The 22,776-nt window shown below is 43.9% G+C and overlaps 1 protein-coding gene across 2 annotated transcripts in view; it reads right to left on the reverse strand.

Annotated features, from left to right (window-relative positions):
* The window catches only part of LOC145342408 (importin subunit alpha-4-like), a 133,683-nt gene that overhangs the window by 101,221 nt on the left and 9,686 nt on the right, over nucleotides 1-22,776 (reverse strand). For both annotated transcript variants that reach the window (XM_080187968.1, XM_080187967.1), the window contains exons 2-5: nucleotides 19,501-19,545; nucleotides 8,219-8,308; nucleotides 6,660-6,689; nucleotides 6,426-6,478 (exon numbers count right to left, since the gene is read on the reverse strand). In XM_080187968.1, the coding sequence (XP_080044094.1) occupies nucleotides 6,426-6,478; nucleotides 6,660-6,689; nucleotides 8,219-8,308; nucleotides 19,501-19,545 (218 nt within the window). The remainder of the gene's footprint in view (nucleotides 1-6,425; nucleotides 6,479-6,659; nucleotides 6,690-8,218; nucleotides 8,309-19,500; nucleotides 19,546-22,776) is intronic.

The raw sequence follows: 22,776 nt of genomic DNA on the forward strand, positions 1-22,776 counted from the left end.
TCTTGCACTTTTTATACTCCTTGAGCATCTGAGCTGTTCCTTGCTGCCTGTACATTTCATACAACTCTCTCTTCCTCTTAATCAGTGTTACAATCTCCCTCGAGAACCAAGGTTCCTTATTCCTATTTACTTTGCCTTTAATTCTGACAGGAACATACAAACTCTGCACTCTCAAAATTTCTCCTTTGAAGACATCCTTACCAGAGAACAGCCTGTGCCAATCCACACTTCCCAGATCCCTTCTCATTTCATCAAATTTGGCCTTTTGAAATAAACCTGTTGGACTTTAAGCTGGTGTTGAGACTTCTTGCTATGCCCACACCATTCTGACTTAGAACAAAAACAGAAAATGTTGGAAAATCTCAGCAGTCTGACAGCATCTGTGGAGAGGGAATCAAACCAATGTTTCACATCATGATAACTCTTCATTTGAGCTCTGGCAAAGAACAAAGAAAAACTGTTCTGCCCATAATTCATCCGTATCCCTCTATTCTCTATTCATGTACCAAGCCAGGTACCTCTTAAATGTTGCTAATGTGCCTGCTTCCACCACATAATCTGGCGGCGTGTTCCAGACACTCACCACTCTCTGCATGAAAAACTTCCCCTACACATCTCCCTTAAAACTTTCTCCCTCTCACCTTGAACCTGTGTCCCCTTGTAACTGACACTACCACCTTGGAACTAGCCTCCGACTATCCACCCTGTCTATCTTGTAGGCCTCTATCAGATCTCCCCATAGCCTCCGTCTTTTCAGCGAAAACAATCTTCCTCATAACCAACACCCTCGAGACCAGGCAACATCCTGGTGAATCTTCTTCGCACTGTCTCCAAAGCTTCCACATCCTTTAGTAGTGTGGTGACCAGAACTACATGCAATACTGCAGATGCTGCCTAACCAAGGTTTTAAATAGCTGCAACACGATATCCCAACTCCTGTACTTAAGGCCTGCTTTTGTTTCAGATCTAGCATCTGGAGTAAATGGCTTTTATCTGACTTGGAACAATGTCACTGTTCCTTTATTGCTGCTGAGTCCAAAACCTGGAAGCTCCTTTTTAGCAGCACCTGGGTGTACCGACATGAGATGGACTTCAGCGGTTCAAGAACCGTGCTCATCTCAGAAAGATGGGTAACAAATGCAGGTCTCTTTAGCAATGCCATGAACAAGTAGTCAAAAATATAGAGAAGGATTCCTCCTGCTCCATTAGGAGTGAAAGTAATAGGTTAGGAGTGAAAGTAATAGGGTAATTGTCATGGGGGACTTTAACTTTACTAATATTGATTGGAATTGCTATAGCTCTAGCTCGTTAGAGGGGTCAGTTTTTGTACAAAGCGTGCAGGAAGGTTTTTTGACTCAGTATGTAGATAGGCCAACTAGAGGTGAGGCTATATTGGATTTGGTGCTGGGAAATGAGCCAGACCAGGTGTTGGACTTGGAAGTTGGTGTGCATTTTGGTGATAGTGACCACAATTCGGTTACGTTCACCTTAGTGATGGAAAGGGATAGGCATGAACCTCGGGTCAGTAGTTTTAGCTGGGGGAAGGGTAATTATGAGGCTATTAGGAGAGAATTAGGAAGCATAGGTTGGACTAGGAGACTACAGGGACTGGGAATGTCCGAAATGTGGAGTTTTTTCAAGGAGCAGCTACTGCGAGTCCTTGATAGGTATGTCCCTGTCAGGCAAGGAGGAATTGGTAGAGCTAGGGAACCGTGGTGCACTAAAAAAGTTGATTCGTTGGTTAAAAAGAAAAAGGAGGCTTATGTTCAGATGAGACTTGAGGGCTCAGGTAGTGCACTAGAAAGCTTTAGATTGGCTAGGAGGGAGTTGAAGAGTGAGTTAAGAAGGGCTAAAAGAGGACATGAGAAGGCTTTGGCTGATAGGATTAAGGAGAATCCTAAGGCGTTCTATAGGTATGTTAAGAACAGAAGGTTGGTTAGGGCAAGATTAGGGCCAGTTACAGACAGCAGAGGGAAGTTGTGTGTGGAACCGGAAGAGATTGGAGAGGCATTGAACCAATATTTCTCTTCGGTGTTCAAGCAGGGGGACATGAATGTAGCTGAGGAGAACACTGGGTTGCAGGGGTGTAAACTGGACAGTATTGCAGTTGATAAGGGGGATGTGCTGGATATTCTTGAGGGTTTGAAAATAGATAAGTCCCCTGGGCTGGACGGGATTTACTCTAGGATTCTCTGGGAGGCAAGAGAGGTGATTGCAGAGCCTCTGGCTCTGATCTTCAGGTCGTCGTTGGTCTCAGGTATAGTACCGGAAGATTGGAGGATAGCGAATGTTGTCCCATTGTTTAAGAAGGGGAACAGAGACTTCCCCGGGAATTATAGACCGGTGAGTCTTACTTCTGTTGTGGGCAAGGTTTTAGAAAAAATTATTAGGGATAGGATTTATAGTTATTTGGAGAGTAATGAATTGATTGGAGATAGTCAGCATGGTTTTGTAGCGGGTAGGTCATGCCTTACTAACCTTATTGAGTTTTTTGAGAATGTGACCAAAGAGGTGGATGGGGGAAACGCAGTTGACGTGGTATATATGGATTTTAGTAAGGTGTTTGATAAGGTTCACCATGGTAGGCTTCTGCAGAAAATGCAGATGTATGGGATTGAGGGTAATCTAGGAAATTGGATCAGGAATTGGCTAGCAGATAGGAGACAGAGGGTGGTGGTTGATGGTAAATATTCGTCATGGAGTTCCGTTACGAGTGGTGTGCCTCAGGGATCTGTTTTGGGGCCACTGCTGTTTGTAATTTTTATTAATGATCTGGATGAGGGTATAGTTGGGTGGATTAGTAAATTTGCTGATGACACCAAAGTCGGAGGTGTGGTAGATTGTGAGGAAGGGTGTCATAGTTTGCAGGGAGACTTAGACAGGTTGCAGAGCTGGGCCGAGAGGTGGCGGATGGAGTTTAATGCGGAGAAGTGTGAGGTAATTCACTTTGGTAGGAATAACAGATGTGTCGAGTATAGGGCTAACGGGAGGACTCTGAATAGTGTGGATGAACAGAGGGATTTAGGTGTATGTGTACATAGATCCCTGAAAGTTGGGAATCAAGTAGATAAGGTTGTTAAGAAGGCATACGGTGTCTTGGCGTTTATTGGTAGGGGGATTGAATTTAGGAGTCGCAGCGTCATGTTGCAACTGTACACAACTCTGGTGCGGCCGCACTTGGAGTATCGTGTGAAGTTCTGGTCCCTACATTATAGGAAGGATGTGGAGGCTTTGGAGAGGGTGCAGAGGAGGTTTACCAGGATGTTGCCTGGTATGGAGGGGAGGTCCTATGAGGAGAGACTGAGGGATTTGGGGTTGTTTTCGCTAGAAAGAAGGCGGCTAAGAGGGGATCTTATTGAAACATATAAGATGATTAGAGGTTTAGATAGGGTGGACAGTGATAGCCTTTTTCCTCGGATGGAGAAAGCTAGCACGAGGGGGCATAGCTTTAAATTAAGGGGGGGGTAGTTATAGGACGGATGTCAGGGGTAGGTTCTTTACCCAGAGGGTGGTGAGGGATTGGAATGCCCTGCCTGCTGCAGTTGTAAATGCACCTAGTTTGGGGGCGTTTAAGAGATCCGTGGATAGGTTTATGGATGAAAAGGGATTGGTTTAGGTTAGAGGGTCATTGTTTTTTTAACTGGTCGGTGCAACATCGTGGGCCGAAGGGCCTGTTCTGCGCTGTAATATTCGATTTACCTGATTCATGACCATAGCCCACTACCTGAAAGGACGACAGAAGCAGATAAACCCATTGCATTTTAAACTATATTTGGTACATTGTTGAAAAGCTGGAATCTACAAGACTATGGACCAAGATCTGGAAAGTAGGATCGAGCTGGAAAACTTTTCAGTTGACAGGAGCACAATGGCTTCTGCTAAACCCCCTGAAATAGGTTCATAGAATCACACAGTGCAGAACAGGCCCTTCAGCCCATCGAGTCTTCACCAACACGTGAGAAACACCTGAACTCCCACCTAATCCCATCTGCCAGCACTTGGCCTATAGCCCTAAATATAATGATGTGCCAAGTGTTCATCTAGGTGCTTTTTAAAGGATGTGAGGCATCCCACCTCCACCACCCTCCCAGGCAGCACATTCCAGACCCTTACCACCCTCTGGGTAAAAAAGTTTATCTTTACATCCCCCTTAAACCTCCTTTCCCTCACCTTGAACTTATGTTCCCTCCTGATTGACTCTTCAACTAAGGGGAGCAGCTGCTCCTTATCCACTCTGACCATGTCTCTCATAATGTTAACACCTTGATCAGGTCACCCCTCAATCTTCTCTGCTCCAAAGAAAACAACCCAAGCCTACATAACCTCTCTTCAAAACTTAAATGATCCATCCCAGGCTGCATCCTCGTCAATCTCCTCTGCATCCCCTCCAATGCAATCACATCCTTCCTATAATATGGAAACTACAACTACACATAGTGTTCCAGACATGCTTTCTAGTTGTGGCCTCACCAAAGTTCTTTGCAACTCCAACATGACTTCCCTGCTTTTGTAATCTATGCCTCAATTAATAAAATAAGAAGTCTCACAACATCAGGTTAAAGTTCAACAGGTTTATTTGAAATCACAAGCTTTTGGAGCACTGCTCCTTCATCAGGTGAGTGGAGGGGTAGATTTCACAAACACGGCATTTATAGGCAAAGGCACAATTCCAAGATAATGATTGGAAATCAAGTCTTTACAGGTATGGGCAGTGAGAGTGGAGAGAGGGATAATCACAGGTTAAAGAGGATTGTCTTAAGCCAGGGCAGTTAGTAGAATTTTGCAAGCCCAGGACAAATGATGGGTGTTACATGTTGTGAGACATGAACTCAAGATCCTGGTTGAGGCCATCCTCATATGTGCGGAACTTGGCTATCAGTTTCTGCTTGGCAATGCTGCCTTGTCATGTGTCTGGAAGGCTGCCTTGAAATGCTTACCCAAAGTTCGGAGGCTGAATGCCCTTGAAGTGTTCCCCGACTGGAAGGGAATACTCCTGCTTGGCAACTGTCGTGCAGTGTCTGTTCATCCGTTGTCGTACAGTCTGCAGGGTCTGCCGATGTACCATGCCTCAGGACCTGTTGGACTTTAACCTGATGTTGTGACACTTCTTAAACTGCCCATCCCAGTCCAACTCCAGCATCTCCACATCATCAATTGATAAAGACAAGTGTCCCATATGCCTTTTTCAACACCCTACTAACATGCTCTTGTACTTTCAGAGATCTATGAACAAATACACCAAGGTCACTTTTTCCACAGAACTTCCTAGTGTCCTGCCATTCATCGAGTACTTTCTTGTCAAATTACTCCTTCCAAAGTGTATCACCTCACACTTTTCAGGGTTAAATTCCACCTGCCACTTATCTATCCATTTGACCATTCTGTCTACATCTTGTAACCCAAGACACTCTGCCTCATTGTAAACCACCCATCCAATCTTTGTGTCATCTGCAAACTTACTAATCCTACCTTCCACATAGTCATCAATGTAATTTATATAAACGACGAATAATAGGGGGCCCAAAGCAGACCCCTGTGGTATGCCACTAGACACTGGCTCTATTCACTAAAGTAGCTTTAAGAGTATTAATAGGCAAAGGAATCTGGGTGTACAGGTACGCAGGTCACCGAAAGTGGCAATGCAGATGGAGAAGGTAATCAAGAACGCATATGGCATGCTTGCCTTCATCGACCGGGGCACTGAGTTTAAAAATTGGCAAGTCATGTTGCAGCTTTATAGAACCTTAGTTCGGCCACACTTGGAATATAGTTTTCAATTCTGGTCACCACATGACCAGAAGAATGTGGAGGCTTTGGAGAGGGTACAGAAAAGATTTGCCAGGATGTTGTCTGGTATGGAGGGCATTAGCTATGAGGAGAGGTTGGAGAAACTTGGTTTGTTCTCACTGGAACAATGGAGGTTGAGGGGAGACCTGATGGCCTAGTGGCATTATTGCTAGGCTATTAATCCAGAACCTTAGCCGACATTCTGGGGACCCTGGTTCAAATCCTGCCACAGCAGATGGTGGAATTTGAATTCAATAAAAAAAAATCTGGAATTAAGAATCTATTGGTGACCATGGAGCCATTGTCAATTGTAAAAACCCATCTGGTTCAGTAATGTCCCTTACATTCTGCTGTCTTTACCTAGTCTGGTCTACATGTGACTCCAGAGCCATAGCAATGTGGTTGACTCAACTGCCCTCAAGCAACGAGGGATGGGCAATAAACACTGGCCAGCCAGCGATGCCCATGTCCCATAAAAGAATTTTTTAAAATTGCAGGATTTTGGGGAAATGCCAGGGAAATAAGATGAGCTCTTTCAGACAACCTGCATGGATATTATAGGCTGAATGGCCTCTTTCTGAGTTGAAATTATTCTATGAAATTCACAAAGTATGGAACTGAAACAAATGAAGAGTTACCTGGCTGCTTGCACTGCACTGAGCTGTATCACAGGATTATCACTTGAAGCACCCTAAAAAAAAAGGGTAATTCAACTTAAAGCATTTAAAAAAACGTGAATCAAAACATTTTTAAAAAATTAACATTTGCTTTTAACAGATGATTTTGCTAGAGGGAAGCTAAAGATTACAGAAACTTTGTGTAACTCAAAGGTTACAAAGTGAGTTTTCCACATTGACCAGTGCTGCACTCACCTGCACAATTCCTGACAACGTGATTGATTGCTGCAAGAGAACAAGAGTTTTATTTGCTTCTGTCCAATGTACAGGGCTTATTTTATAAACTGTCAGAAACAAATTACATCCATTTGAAGCAAATTAAAAATTGCGGGTCAGAGACTGATCAGATTAGGAGTTGACCCCTAAATCCACTAGGCAATTTTCCAAACAACCTGACAGAACACTCCCAACCATCTATATCCATTAACACCTCGTCAAAGGTCTCTTGATGCAATACGTCCCACATTCCCACCAAAAAGGGTACGGGGCACTAGATAAAATGAAAAGATTTACAAGGAAAATTCCAGAACTGAGAAATTATACCCATCAGGAAAGACTGAACAGGCTGGAGCTCTTTTCTCTGATGTGGAGATGCTGGCGTTGGACTGGGGTAACCACAGTAAGAAGTCTCACAACACCAGGTTAAAGTCCAACAGGTTTATTTGGTAGCAAAAGCCACTAGCTTTCGGGCCTCTGACCCTTCGTCAGGTGAGCAGAGAGTTCTGATCACAAACAGGGGATGTAAAGACACACATACAGTTTATAGAATACTGATTAGAATGCAAGTCTTTACAGCTAATCAGACAATGTAACCTCCATGACTTGCCTGGGCTTGCAAAATCTCACTTACTGTCCTGTCTGGAGACAATACACATCTCTTTAACCTGTGCTTAACACTCTCTCCATTCACATTGTCTGCACCTTTAAGACTTGATTAGCTGTAAACACTCACATTCTAATCAGTATTCTGTAAACTGAGTGTGTCTTTACATCCCGTTTGTGGTCAGAACTCTCCACTCACCTGAAGGGTCACAGGCCTGAAAGCTAGTGGCTTTTGCTACCGAATAAACCTGTTGGACTTTAACCTGGTGTTATGAGGCTTCTTACTGCTCTTTTCTCTAGCAGAGAGAAGACTGAGGTGTATGGTTTGATAGCGCTGGGATAGAATAAATGGTTTAACTTGTGGGTGAGTTCAAAATTAAGAGCCATGAATATAATTTAGGCAGTAATAAATCCTGCAGGAAATTTAAGAGGAACTTCTTCACCCAGAGAGTGGTGAGAATCTGGAATGTGTTACCACAAACCCAAGTTGAGACAATTAGCATAGATGTATTTAAATACATGAGGGAGAAAGGGTTAGGGTTTGATGAAGTAAGGTGGAAGGAGGCTGGAATGGAGCTTATGTAGACCCATCTACTCCAACATTCCCTGGTGATTAGAATACTGGAGTCTGGTAGTCAGACATTACACTAACAGAATCAAAGATTTCATTCAAGTATTTACAGTGGGAGTATATGAATATTTGCGTCCCACTAGTACTGATCTGTTGAAAATGTAGATAACCTGTCAAGTAACTTGGCCCAACTAGGTTTAAAACATTTGTTAAAGGTTTGTTTGTGAGGCTTCTGGGATTTCAGGGTTAGCAGCCATATAATTTCCAATTTAAAACCGTATTCTGATTCCAATTCCAAGTGGACCAAACTTCACCCATACGATTCCTCCTAGCTGCAACTCCAAGTGAAAACATTACTTACAACTCTGAAATCCCCGTCAATATCAGAGTCATCAAGACCCTCCTCCTGAGGCACATTTCTTCTTTTTAGCAGGTGTTCATCTCGCTTATTCTAGAAATAGAGAATCAGCGTAAAAAAGACAGAAATTCTGTGACAAGCTCTTTATTGATACATCACTAATAAAATGCTTAACACTTAGGCTACTTGGGGGAGATAAAGTTCACAGCAAAACTATTAAAACGGATGATCTTCCACCTAACATCCAACAAACTAACCCATTAACCAAATCAGGCCAAATGCCCATAAACAGCCACAGTAATGCTCAATCAACATCGAGGCTGAAAGCATTGCAAACAGGCTGCATCAGATAAGGAAACAGCATCAAGGTTAATGGGAGTTTCACAATTCAGAATAACAGAGTTGTTATTGTGCAGAAGGTGAGGTGCCATTTGGCCCATTGTGTCTGCACCAGCTCTCCAAACGAGTATCATGAATTAGCACCGTTCCCTGGCTTTTCTCCATTACCCCATATAATCATCTAATGCTCTCCTGAACGCCTCGATTGAACTGCCTGCACGACACCAGCTAGGCCATGCATTCCAGACCCCTAACAACTCGTGTGTGTAAAAAATTAAGCTCACATCACATTTGCTTCTTTTGTAAATCACTTTCAATTTGTACCCTCAAGTAGGAATATTTTCTCCTGATCTACTCTGTCCAGCCCAGTAAGGCTTTGGACATCTCGTTCCATTAAAGGGGTTTTTCCAATAATTGACAATGGCTTCATGGTCATCTGGACTTTTAATTCCAGACACTTATTGAATCAAATCCCACCATCTGCATGAACATTACGCTGGGTCTCTGAAACACTAATCCAGTGACAATATCACCTCCCCTCCTGCTAGATTCTTGATCTGTTTGTGCCAGCTCTTTAATAAAACAATCCAAAATTAAACCCTCCCTTCTCTGCTTGCAACCAGCCATTCTCTCCCCTGTGGCCCCGCACTCCCTCCCAGCCCTCAGTGAAGAGAATATTCATGTTCAGGCACATGCACTCTTGGATTAAAAGTTTTTTCAGATAAAATCTAAAGCTATCATGCATCCAAAGGAATTGCATAATGATATATTTTGAAGTGATTTACTCTGTACATCACATTACAAGCAGTCTGCACTGGAGGCTTCCCAATAGCCAGCACCCTACTCGCTGAGTGTTTGTTTTGACTTGATTTGATTTACTGTCACATGTATTGGTATACAGTGAAAAGTATTATTTCTTGCATGCTATACAGACAAAGCTTACTGTTAATAGAGAAGGAAAGGAGAGAGAGCAGAATGTAATGTTACAATCATAGCTAGGGTGTGGAGAAAGATCAACTTAATGCGAGGTAGATTCATTCAAAAGTCTGACTGCAGCAGGGAAGAAGTTGGTTTTGAGTCAGTTGGTATGTGACCTCAGACTTTTGTATCTTTTTCCTGATGTAAGAAGGTAGAAGAGAGAATGTCCGGGGTGCGTAGGGTCCTTGATTATGCTGGCTGCTTTTCCGAGGCAGCAGGAAGTGTAGACAGAGTCAAAGGATGGGAGGCTGGTTTGAGTGATGGATTGGGCGACATTCACAACCTTTTATAGTTCGTTGCAGTTTTGGACAGAGCAAGAGCCATACCAAGCTGTGACACAATCAGAAAGAATGCTTTCCATGCTGCATCTTGGTGAGAGTTGTAGCGGACATGTCAAATTTCCTTAGTATCCTAAGAAAGTAGAGACATTGGTGGGCTTTCTTAATTATAGTGTTGGCATGGGGGAAGCAGGTCAGGTTGATGATGATCCGGACACCGAAAAATTCGAAGCTCTTGACTCTCTCAGAGAAATGATAGTCAAATATAACTAGGGTGCAAAACTGTCTTTTACCTTCATCCCTTGAAATGCACAGTTAGGATTCGATTTGTTGACACCTGCAATGTTGAAATTTGCTGAAATGTGTGCATGTTTTAAATTTGTAATTAAAAGCAGCTGCCCCCAGTTGGGGAAAGGTTAGGGGATCATTGCAAGATCCTTGTTGACATGAGAGCTAAGGAATGGAAGAAGTGTATGTGCAGGCTGAAGTGTAAAAGCTGGAAGACATAAACATAGAACACAGAACACTACAGCACAAACAGGCCCTTCGGCCCACAAGTTGCACCGATCACATCTATACCTAACAGGCCATTGAACTATCTGTAACTCCCACTCCCATTAAATTGCGAGACAGACATCCAGGTGAACGATTGCTGAAGATGCAATACTGATCAGGCTTTGTTGGACCTTACATGGCAAATAGAATCTGACACTTCTGTTCACACATCTTTTTCTAAGACCAACAGTTCAGAGGTACCTTGAATATTGGTCATGAGAAGATCTTGCACATTGACCTGTTGTGATACTGGGCCTTTATGCACAGTAGTTGCAAAATAAAGTGGGAAAACTAAAAAAAAGTGCACACTAGGTGTTAGGAGAGAACTAGAAGAATGTGTGTCAAAACTGTGTAGCCCTGAAAACAAACCTAGTTCAAGGAAAAGACTAGCTTCAGGTTCATTCTTTTATTTGATTTGATTTAGTTTGTCACATACAGTGACAATAGTATACAGTAAAAAATATTGTTTCTTGCACACTATACAGACAAAGCATACCATGAAGAGAAGGGGAGTGTACAGGGAGTCAGCATGGTTTTATAATGGCAAATCATGTTTGGCTAATTTGTTAGAGCTCTTTGAGGATGTAACAAGCAAGGTGGATAATGGGGATCCTGTAGATGTAGTACATCTGGACTTCCAGAGACGTTTGATAAGGTGCCGCACAAAAGATTAATTCACAAGGGTTAGATCACATGGGATTGGGGTAATTTATTAGCTTGGATAGGTGACTGGCTGATGGACAGAAGACAGTCAGGATAAATTTAATCTAATATGCCAGGGGGATGGGAACCTATGTAAGGAGTCCGAGAAGGAGGCAGCAAGGACAAAATGTGGGGAGAAGGTTCCAACTACATCAAAAAACAGGAAAAAAGTTAACAGGAAGGAGAACTCAGGAGATGTTATGAACAGAATTGTTAGAATTCAAAAAGGTACAAAAACTAGCATAAGGGCACTTTATCTGAATGCTTCGAACCAAGGATTCGAAACAAAGTAAACTAGTTGATAGCATAAATCATTGTGAATGAGTACGATTTGATGGCCATTAGAGAGACATGGTTGCAGGATGGTCATGACTGGGAGTTGAATATCCAGAGGTATCAAACTGTTTGGAGGGATCGACAGGAAGGTAAGGTGAGCTCAGATATTTAAGGATGATAAGGAGGTGTGGGATCGAAGGAAATTTGGCCCATTGGATAAGTAACTGGCTGTATCATAGAAGACAGATGGTGGTGGTGGTGGAGGGAAAATTTTCAGACTGGAGGCCAGTTACCAGTGGTGTACCACAGGGGTTAGTGCTGGGTCTCTGCTATTTGTGATTTTTATCAATGACTTGGAAGAGGGGACTGAAGGGTGGGTTAGTAAATTTGCTGATGACACCAAGATTGGTGCAGTAGTGGATGAGGTAGGGGGCTCTTGCAGGCTGCAAAGAGACATTGATAAGATGCAGAGCTGGGCCGAAAAGTGGCAGATGGAGTTTAACCCTGATAAGTGCGAGGTGATTCATTTTGGTAGGACAAACTTGAATGCGGATTACAGGGTCAAAGGCAGGGTTCTGAGGAATGTGGAGGAACAGAGAGATCTTGGGGTTCATATTCTCAGATCTCTGAAGGTTGCCACTCAAGTGGATAGAGCCGTGAAGAAGGCTTATAGTGTGTTAGTGTTTATTAACAGGAGGTTTGAGTTTAAGAGCCGTGGGCTTATGCTGCAACTGTACCGGACGTTGGTGAGACCACATTTGGAATATTGTGCTCAGTTCTGGTCACCTCACTATAAGAAGGATGTGGAAGCATTGGAGTGAGTGCAGAGGAGATTTACCAGGATGCTGCCTGGTTTGGAGGGCAGGTCTTATGAGGAAAGGTTGAGGGAGCTGGGGCTTTTCTCTTTGGACCAGAGGAGGATGAGAGGTTTATAAGATGATGAGAGGGATTGATAGAGTGGATGTGCAGAGACTATTTCCTTGGGTGGATGTTGCTGTTACTAGGGGGCATAACTATAAGGTTCATGGTGGGAGATATAGGAGTGATGTCCGAGTAGATTCTTTACTCAGAGAATGGTTGGGGTGTGGAATAGACTGCCTGCTGTGATAGTGGAGTCGGACACTTTAGGAACTTTCAAACGGTTATTGGATAGGCACCTGGAGCACACCGGAATTATAGGGAGGGGATAGCTTGATCTTGGGATTGGACGTAGCTCGGCGCAACATTGAAGGCCGTAGGGCCTGTACTGTGCTGTAATGTTCTATGATATCAGGGCAGTAGTGAGAGATGACATAAGTTCTCTGAGGAAAAAAAGGTTGAAAGCATTTGGGTGGAAATTAGAAATAGGAGAAAAATTCACTGATAGGCGTAGTCTATAGGCCACGAAATATTGACATCATGGTGGGTTGAGAAATAAAGAAAGAAATAACTGATGTATGTAAAAATGGTACAGCAATTATCATGGGGGATTTTAATCTATATATCAATTGGTCAAATCAGGTCAGTCAGGGCAGCCTTGAGGAGGAGTTCATAGAATGTGTCCCTGATAGCTTCCTTGAACAGCATGTAATGGAACCTACAAGGGAGCAAGCTATCCTGGATCTGATCCTGTGTAACGAGATAGGAATGATTAATAATCTTGCAGTTAGAGATCTTCTTGGAAGCAGCAATCACAGTATGGTTGAATTTAAACTACAGATGGAGCGTGAGAAGGTTAAATCCAATACCAGTGTCTTGTGCTTAAACAAAGGAGACTATAAAGGGATGAGGAAGACATTGGCTAAGGTAGACTGGGAGCAAAAACTTTACGGTGGGACAATTGAGGAACAGTGGGGGACTTTCAAAGGGATCTTTCACAGTGCTCAACAAACTTACATACCAGTGATTAGGAAGGACCATAGAAAAAGAGATAATCAGCCATGGATATCTAAGGAAATAAAGGAGGGTATCAAATTGAAAGAAAATGCATACAAAGTGGCAAAGATTAGTGGGAAACTAGAGGATTGGGAAATCTTTAAAAGTCAGCAGAAAGCCATGAAAATAGTTATAAAGAAAGATAAGATGAATTATGAGAGTAAACTAGCTTAGAAAATAAAAACAGATAGCATATAAAACGAAAGAGTGGCGAAAGTAAACATTGGTCCTTTAGAGGACAAGAAGGGGGATGTAATAACTGGAAATGAGAAAATAGCTGAGGCATTGAACAGGTGTTTTGTGTTGGTCTTCAGAGTGAAAGACACAAATAACATGCCAAAAATTGATGACAGGAAGCCTAGGTGAAAACCTAGAACCTATCGTTATCACGAAAGAGGTAGTGTTGGGCAAGTTAATGGGGCTAAAGGTAGACAAGTCTCCTGGTCCTGATGGAATGCATCCCAGGGTACTAAAAGAGATGGCGGGAGAAATAGCAAATGCACTAGTGGTAATTTACCAAAATGCACCGGATTCTGGGGTGGTTCCCGCAGATGGGAAAGCAGCAAATGTGACACCACTGTTTAAAAAAGGAGATAGACAAAAGGCAGGTAACTATAGGCCAGTTAGCTTAACTTCTGTAGTAGGGAAAATACTTGAATCTATCATCAAGGAAGAAATAATGAGACATCTGGACATAAATCTTAAATCGGCCTCGCAGGTGGAGGATGTGGTCAAGAAGGCGTATGGTGTACTGGCCTTCATTAATCGAGGGATTGAGTTTAGGAGTCGGGAGGTAATGCTGCAACTTTATAAGACCCTTGTCAGGCCTCATTTGGAGTACTGTGCGCAGTTCTGGTCGCCTCACTATAGGAAGGACGTAGAAGCTATTGAAAGGGTACAGAGGAGATTTACAAGGATGTTGCCTGGATTGGGAGGCATGCCTTATGAAGATAGGTTGAGGGAGCTGGGACTCTTTTCCCTGGAGAGACGAAGGTTGAGAGGCGACCTGATAGAGGTTTATAAAATGTTGAGAGGAATGGATAGGGTGGATTCTCAGAGGCTATTTCCCCGGGTTGAAATGGTCGCTACGAGAGGACACAGATTTAAGGTGCGGGGAGGCAAGTACAGAAGTGATGTTAGGGGTAAGTTTTTCACTCAGAGGGTGGTGAGTGAGTGGAATCGGCTGCCGTCAGTGGTAGTGGAGGCGAACTCGCTGGGGTCTTTTAAAAGACTTCTGGATGAGTATATGGGATTTAGTGGGATTGGGGGTTATAGATAGGTCTATGGATTGGTAGGTGTTGATGTGATCGGCGCAACTCGTGGGCCGAAGGGCCTGTTTGTGCTGTAGTGTTCTATGTAAATGTCCCATTGGTAAGAGGCAGCATGGGTTCATGAAGGGCAGATCACGTTTGACTAATTTGGTGGCATTCTTTGAGAATATTACACGTGTAGTGGACAATGGAGAACCTGTGGATGTGATGTATCTGGATTTCCAGAAGGCATTTCACAAGGTGCTGCACCAAAGACCGCTACATAAGATAAAGGTGCACGGTGTTACGGGTAATATATTAGCATGGATAGAGGATTGGTTAACTAATAAAAAGCAAATTGGGAGTAAATGGGTATTTTTCTGGTTGGCGATCAGTGATTAGTGGTGTGCCTCAGGGATCAGTGTTGGGACTGCAATTGTTTACAATTTACATAAATGATTTGGAGTTGGGGACCAATTGTAGTGTGTCAAAATTCACAGATGACACTAAGATTGGTGGAAGAGCAAAGTGTGCAGAGGACGCTGAAAGTGTACAAAGGGATATAGATAGTCTAAGTGAGTGGGCGAGGGTCTGGCAGATGGAGTACAATGTTGGTAAATGTGAGGTCATCCATTTTGGTAGGAATAACAGTAAAATAGACTACTATTTAAATGGTAAAAAATTACAGCATGCTGCTGTGCAGAGGGGCCTGGGTGTCCTTGTGCAGGAATCTCAAGGAGTCGGTTTGCAGGTGCAGCAGGTAATTAAGGAGCAAATGGAATTTTGTCCTTCATTGCCAGAGGGATGGAGTTTAAAAACAGTGAGGTTATGTTGCAGCTGTATAAGGTGCTGCTGAGGCCAAACCTGGAGTACTGTGTACAGTTTTGGTCTCTTTACTACAGAAAGGATATACTGGCACTGAAGGGGGTGCAGAGGAGATTCACTAGGTTGATTCTGGAGTTGAGAGGGTTGTCGTATGAGGAGAACTGGATAGACTGGGGCTATACTCATTGGAATTCAGAAGAATGAGGGGAGATCTTATAGAAACATATAAGATTATGAAGGGAATAGATAAGATAGAAGCAGGGAAGTCATTTCCACTGACAGTTGAAACTAGAACTAGGGGCCATAACCTCAAATTAAGGGGAAGCAGATTTAGGACTGAGTTGAGGAGGAACTTCTTCATACAAAGAGTTGTGAATCTGTGGAATTCCCTGCCCAGTGACGCAGTTGAGGCTACCTCATTGAATGATTTTAAGGCAAAGATAGGTAAATTTTTGAACAGTAAAGGAATTAAGGGTTATGGTGAGCAGGTGGGTAAGTGGAGCTGAGTCCATGAAAAGATCAGCCATGATTTTATTGAATGGCGGAGCAGGATCAAGGAGCCAAATGGCCTACTCCTGCTCCTAGTTCTTATGTTCTTAAATGTTTATTTTTTCTGGATGGCAAAAAGTAACTAGCGGGGTGCCACAGGGTTTGGTCCTTGGGCTCCAGCTATTTACAATCCATATTAACGACTTGGATACAGGGAGAGAAGGCTTTATAGCCAAATTTGCAGATGACATAAAAATAGGCAGGGCAGTAAGTTGCAATGAGGAAATAATATTGGTCTAGTTGGACCAATAAGCTGCGCTGGCTTGGAGCGCCGAAGGGCTTGATTCCTGCGCTGTATTGTCCTTTGTTAAGAATCTTACAAATGGACATAGATAGGCTAAGAGAATGGGCCAAAATATGGCAGATGGAGTTTAATGTGGATAAGTGCGAGGATTCTTAGAGATAGGATGTATGCGCATTTAGAACATAGCAATCTCAACTAGTGACAAGCAACATGGCTTTGCAAAAGGGAGGATGTGCCTTACAAATCTGGTGGAATTTTTGAGGAGGTGACAAAAACGGTTGACGAAAAAAGAGCCGTGGATGTTGTCTATACGGATTTCAGTAAGGCGTTTGACAAAGTCCCTCATGGCAGGTTGGTGAAAAAGATTAAGGCTCATGGGATACAAGGACAGGTGGTTAGATGGGTTGAGAACTGGCTTGGCAACAGGAGACAGAGGGTAGCAGTGGAAGGGTCTTTTTCTAGCTGGAGGTCTATGACTAGTGGTGTTCCGCAGGGCTCTGTACAGGGACCTCTGCTATTTGTGATATATATAAATGACTTGGAAGAGGGAGTAACTGGTGTGATCAGCAAGTTTGCAGATGACACGAAAATGGCTGGACTTGCTGATAGTGATGAACAGTGTCGGACAATACAGCAGGATATAGATAGGCTGGCAAATTGGGCGGTGAGATAGCAGATGGAATTTAATCCAGATTAATGCGAGGTGATGCATTTTGGAAGAAATAATGTAGGGGGGAGTTATAAAATAAATGGTAGCACCATTAAGAGTATAGAAACACAGAGCGACCCAGGTGTGCAAGTTCACAAGTCCTTGAAGGTGGCAGCACAGATGGAGAAGGTGGTGAAGAAGGCATATGGTATGCTTGCCTTTATAGGAAGGGGTATAGAGTATAAAAGCTGGCATCTAATGTTGCAGTTGTATAGAATGTTGGTTAGACCACATTTGGAGTACTGTGTCCAGTTCTGGTCGCCGCACTACCGGAAGGACGTGGAGGCCTTGGAGAGAGTGCAGAGATGCTGCCTGGTATAGAGGGTCTTAGCTATGAAGAGAGATTGGACAAATTGGGGTTGTTCTCCCTGGAAAGACGGAGAGTGAGGGGAGAACTAATAGAGGTGTATAAGATTATGAAGGGTATAGATAGAGTGAACAGTGGGAAGCTTTTTCCCAGGTTGGATGCGAAAATCACGAGGGGTCATGGGCTCAAGTGGGGGGGTGGGGGGGGGGGGGGTGCGAGGTTTACTTGAGATGTTAAAGGGAGGTTTTTCACACAGAGGGTTGTGGGGGCGTGGAATGCACTGCCAAGTAGGGTGGTGGAGGCAGACACACTAGGGTTGTTTAAGGCTTACCTAGATAGGCACAGGAGCAGACTAGAGATGGAGGGATACAAAAGAATGTTCTAGTTAAGGATCAAGAGCCTCAGGACATTCCTGGGAATCAATAGATTCCTATCAGCCATCCAACAAATTTTATGGCTCACTTGTCTCTTACGTTTGAGCTATTGGGGATCTTCCGTGAATGTTTGTATAGGCTGTTGTATGTTTATTGATGTCTTTTTTACATCCACAGGTGATTTGGTCTGCCTTGTTGGCCAACAAGGGGCAAACATGTGGTGGGTCGTGCGAGGGCTGCTCTTGGATGTTGCTTCGAGAGTTGCCTAGAGCTTCACGTCGTTAGTGTTCGCTTAAACTGGACCAACTGACGGGCAACACGACAGCTCAGTGACTATCACTGTTCGCTGTGCAGATACAGGGACCCGGGTTGGATCTCCGGCTTGGGTCAGTGTCTGTGGGAGTTTGCACATTCTCCCCGTGCTTGCGTGGATTTTCTCCGGGTGCTCCGGTTGCCTCACACACCCCAAAAATGTGCTTTTAGGCTGATTGGTGTTAATAAATTATCCCTAAATCGAACATCCCTTAAACTGGCACACATATAATTCCCTAAATTTGCACCCCTTTATTGTGGAGTCCCTGAGATGTAGACAATAGTCGCAGGTAGGAGGAGGGTTGGAATGAGGCACTCACTGAGTGTTAAAATGGGCAGCACGGGCTTGTAGGGCCGAAGGGCCTGTTTCCTGTGCTGTGTTGTTCTTTGTTTTTTTTAAACTCAATCCTCATCTGACTCTAGCCCTTGATTTCTCTGCCTCTCACTTTCCTTATTCTCCTTATCATCTTTTCCTCTTGCTCTTAATTCCCTCTGTTCTGAATCCTTGCAAAGATTCTCATCCCCCTGCCATATTAGTTTAAACCCTCCCCAACCACTCTAGAAAATACCCCCTCTCAAGAACATCTGTCCCAGTCTTGCCCAGGCGTATCCTGTCCAGTTTGTTCGGGTTGCACCTCTCCCAGAACCAGTTCCAATGCCCTCGAAATCTGAAAACCTCCCCCTCACACTATCTCTTCATCCATATATTCCTCCTCTGTATCTTGCTGTTTCTACTCTGACTAGCATGTGGCATCAGTAGTAACCTTGAGATCACTATCTTTGAGGTCCTACTTTTCAGCTTGCTTCCTAGCTCCCTATATTCTGCTTTTACGACCTTATCCTTTTTTTAATCTAAGTCGCTTGTACCAACATGTACCACGCCCACTGACTATTGACCCTCCCCCTTCAAAATGTCCTGCAGCTGCTCTGAGACATCCTTGACCCCAGCACTAGAAAGGCAACGTACCATCCTAGAGTTTTGTTTGCGGCCGCAGAAACACCTGTCTGTTTCCCTTACAATTGAATCCCCTATAATGATTGCATTCCCACACTTCTTACCCCTCCTCTCTGCAGCAGAACCAACCATGGTGCAGTGGATTTGGCTGTTGCTGTTTTCCCCAGGGAGGCCATTCCCCTCAACAGCATCCAAAACCGTATATCAGTTTTGCAAGGGAATGGCCACAGGAGATTCCTGCACTGCTTGCCGAGCTCTCGCTCTGTCTGGTGGTCACCCGTTCCCTTCCTGCATCTGGAATCTGAGTCTGCAGTGTGACTACCTCTCTATACGTGCTATCCACTGTACTCTCCGCCTCACAGAGCTCCACAGTGTCTCCAGCTGCCCCTCCAGCTCTGAAACATGGACTTCCATGAGCTGCAGCTGGAGATACTTCCTGCACACATACCAGTCCCAAACTCTGTTGCGACCCGCGCCTCCCTCCGGCTGCAGCGGCGCTGCGACCCGCGCCTCCCTCCGGCTGCAGCGGCGCTGCGACCCGCGCCTCCCTCCGGCTGGAATAGTACTGATTATGAAGTAAATGTGTTGTCTCTGTTTACATCAGGGCTGGCTGCCATTTCATTAATGGGGGAGTAGTTTGCGGGGTGGGTGTAAAGAAGTGACTGAAACCGAAAGCAAATCCAGCACAAAAGCTGGTGACTGAGGTTCCAATACTTACCTTTCGTAACTCAACTGTGATTTCATTTCGCTGTTTTCTCATTGTCTGTAATATTAAAAAAGACAAATACATCATTAGTCAGTGACCACAGAAACCATAATATTCTCTCAGTGATCTTACAAGTTAAATGTACTGAACACTTTACATAATACCTACACTACTTGCACAATGCTTTGCAATTCCTCATCAAGTTTTCAGAAATGACAGTCATCTCAACAAATCAGAATCAATATGTTACAGCATTTGTTAGAGGTTGACTGGGGGATGAGATAAAATCACCATCCAAACATAACTTATTGTCTAAAAAGATCCCTCCAACAGTGGATGCTCACTCTGGTCCACAATTCTTATTTTGCAGTTCCAGCTGTGAGGTTTTCTAATAAAAGCAAAATACTGTGGATGCTGGAAATGTGAAACAAAAACAGAAAATGTTGGAAAACCCAACAGGTCTGGCAGCATATGTGCAGAGAAAAACAAAGTTCATATTTTGAGTTGAAAAGACTTCTTCAGAGCAAAAGAAAGAGAGAAATGTGATGGATTATTTATTGTATAAGAGGATGTAGAGGAGCTGAAGCAGAGTAGAAGGTTATAAGATGGTTATGTTTTAAATTCTCTTACTCAAAGTAAAATGGAGCTTGTAACTTCCTACTAGTTCCTGCTTACCATGTGAACTGGGGCCCAATTCATGTCCCATTGAAAGCTGAGCTTTCACACCTGGACACACAGATTTATGGACTCTCAGGCAGTCAGATTCAGAGAAAGAGAGAGAGTAGCAGGGGAAAAGCTGTTCTCTGTTAGACACCAGACAGAGTTATGGTGAGAGCTTGTTCTCTGATTGAAGAAATAGAACCTATGGAAATTGAAGGACTCTGGAAAATTTTCCTTGCCAAACCCCTGAATGGGACTTGCTGCTGGAATTCATTTTAACGATTCTCAAAGACTGAGGAAAACAACTTTTGACAGACACTAGACATAATGACACAGTGAAAAGGAGAAGAGCAAGCCATCTGGAAGCTGAGAGTAACTTTAAACTGGTTCCTGGAAAAACTACAATTCTGCAGAGAGTATAATATCATGTATAAAACGTGGGGTGGAGATTACAGTCACGTTCAGAAGAGGTGATATTTTTTCTGTGATCTCTTGTATTAGTTGTCTACTAAGTAATGTTAAGTTAACGTTGATATTAGTATGTTTGTAGTAAACACCTCAACACAATATCTTGCTGTGTGATCCTTCGAGTCAGTCATTGGGAATTCAAACCTCTTAAAAATTTATCGGTCCCTACAGGGATCAAAACAAAATATCTATTTTAAATCCAGGCTGTAGATTTTAGTTCTTGAAACATGCACTTGGAGTTGCCCGATTTTCCAGCTATTCCCACCAACGGGATCATCCGGTCCTGCCAACAATGACCCCCTCTCTTCCCCCACCTCTCTCGTCCCTGGTGGTGGAGGGTACGAAGAAGGGAAACCCCAGTGAGAGTGAACATAGAACAGTACAGCACAGTACAGGCCCTTCAGCCCTCAATGTTGTGCCGAGCTATGTCCGAACCCAAGATCAAGCAGCACTTACTTGCTCTAAATACACATCGGTACCAATGACATAGGTAAGAGAGTAAAAAGTCTGACAACACCAGGTTTTAGTCCAACCTATTTATTTGATAATATACTCACAAGCTTTCGGGGTTAGTCCCTTCGTCAGGTTCACTTGACGAAGGGACTAACCCCGAAAGCTTGTGAGAATATTATCAAATAAATCGGTTGGACTAAAACCTGGTGTTGTCAGACTTTTTACTGTGTTTACGCCAGTCCAACGCAGGCATACCCACATCATAGGTAAGAGAGACAGGGATTTAAGACAGGAATTTAGGGAGCTAGGTTGGAAGCTGAGAGCCAGGACAAAACATGTTGTCATCTCTGGTTTGTCGCTGGTGCCATGTGCTAGTGAGTTGAGGAACAGGGGGAGATGCAGATAAACATGTAGCTGCAGGGATGGTGTAGGAGAGAGAGTTTCAGTCACATGGATAATTGGAGCACATTCTGGGGAAGGTGGGACCTGTACAAACAAGACAGTTTGCACCTGAACCAGAGGGGCAGCAATATCCTGGGAAGGAAATTTGCTATGGCTCTTCAGAGGGATGGGAAAACAAGCTGTAGTCCAGAAGCCAGCATTGAGTGTAGTGAGGTATTGAGGAGGGTCTCAAGGTCGCAGGCGTGTACTGGCAGACAGGAAGGTGGGTTGAAGTGTGTCTACTTCAAAGCAAGGAGCATCTGGAATAAGGTAGGTGAACTTGGAGCGTGGATTGGTACTTGGGACTACGATGTCGTGGCCATTTATACAAACGAATGGTCTAGTTGGACCAATGAGCGGCACAGGCTTGTAGGGCCGAAGGGTCTGTTTCCTGTGCTGTACTGTTCTTTGTTCTTTATTACAGAGACATGGTTAGAACAGGGACAGGAATGGTTGTTGGAAGTTCTGGGGTATAGATGTTTCAGTAAGATTAGGGAAGGCGGTAAAAGAGGTGGAGGAGTAGCATTGTTAATTGAGGATAGTTTAACGGCTGCTGAAAGGAATTTCGAGGGCTGTCTACTGAGGTAATATGGGCTGACATTAGAAATAGGAAAGGATCGGTCACGTTGTTAGGAGTTTTCCACAGGCCCCCAAATAGTAATAGGGATAGAACATAGAACATTACAGCGCAGAACAGGCCCTTCGGCCCACGATGTTGCGCCGACCAGTTACAAAACAATGACCCACTAACCTAAACCAATCCCTTCTCGTCCATAAACCTATCCACGGATCTCTTAAACGCCCCCAAACTAGGCGCATTTACAAGTGCAGCAGGCAGGGCATTCCAATCCCTCACCACCCTCTGGGTAAAGAACCTACCCCTGACATCCGTCCTATAACTACCCCCCCTTAATTTAAAACCATGCCCCCTCGTGCTAGGTTTCTCCATCCGGGGAAAAAGGCTATCACTATCCACCCTATTTAAACCTCTAATCATCTTATATGTTTCAATAAGATCCCCTCTTAGCCGCCTTCTTTCCAGCGAAAACAACCCCAAATCCCCCAGCCTCTCCTCATAGGACCTCCCCTCCATACCAGGCAACATCCTGGTAAACCTCCTCTGCACCCTCTCCAAAGACTCCACATCCTTCCTGTAATGTGGGGACCAGAACTGCACACAGTACTCCAAGTGCGGCCGCACCAGAGTTGTGTACAGTTGCAACATAACGCTGCGACTCCTAAATTCAATCCCCCTACCAATAAACG

This window comes from Carcharhinus amblyrhynchos, chromosome 4 (assembly GCF_965287045.1).
Source record: "Carcharhinus amblyrhynchos chromosome 4, sCarAmb.v2.hapA, whole genome shotgun sequence".
Lineage (NCBI taxonomy): Eukaryota > Metazoa > Chordata > Chondrichthyes > Carcharhiniformes > Carcharhinidae > Carcharhinus > Carcharhinus amblyrhynchos.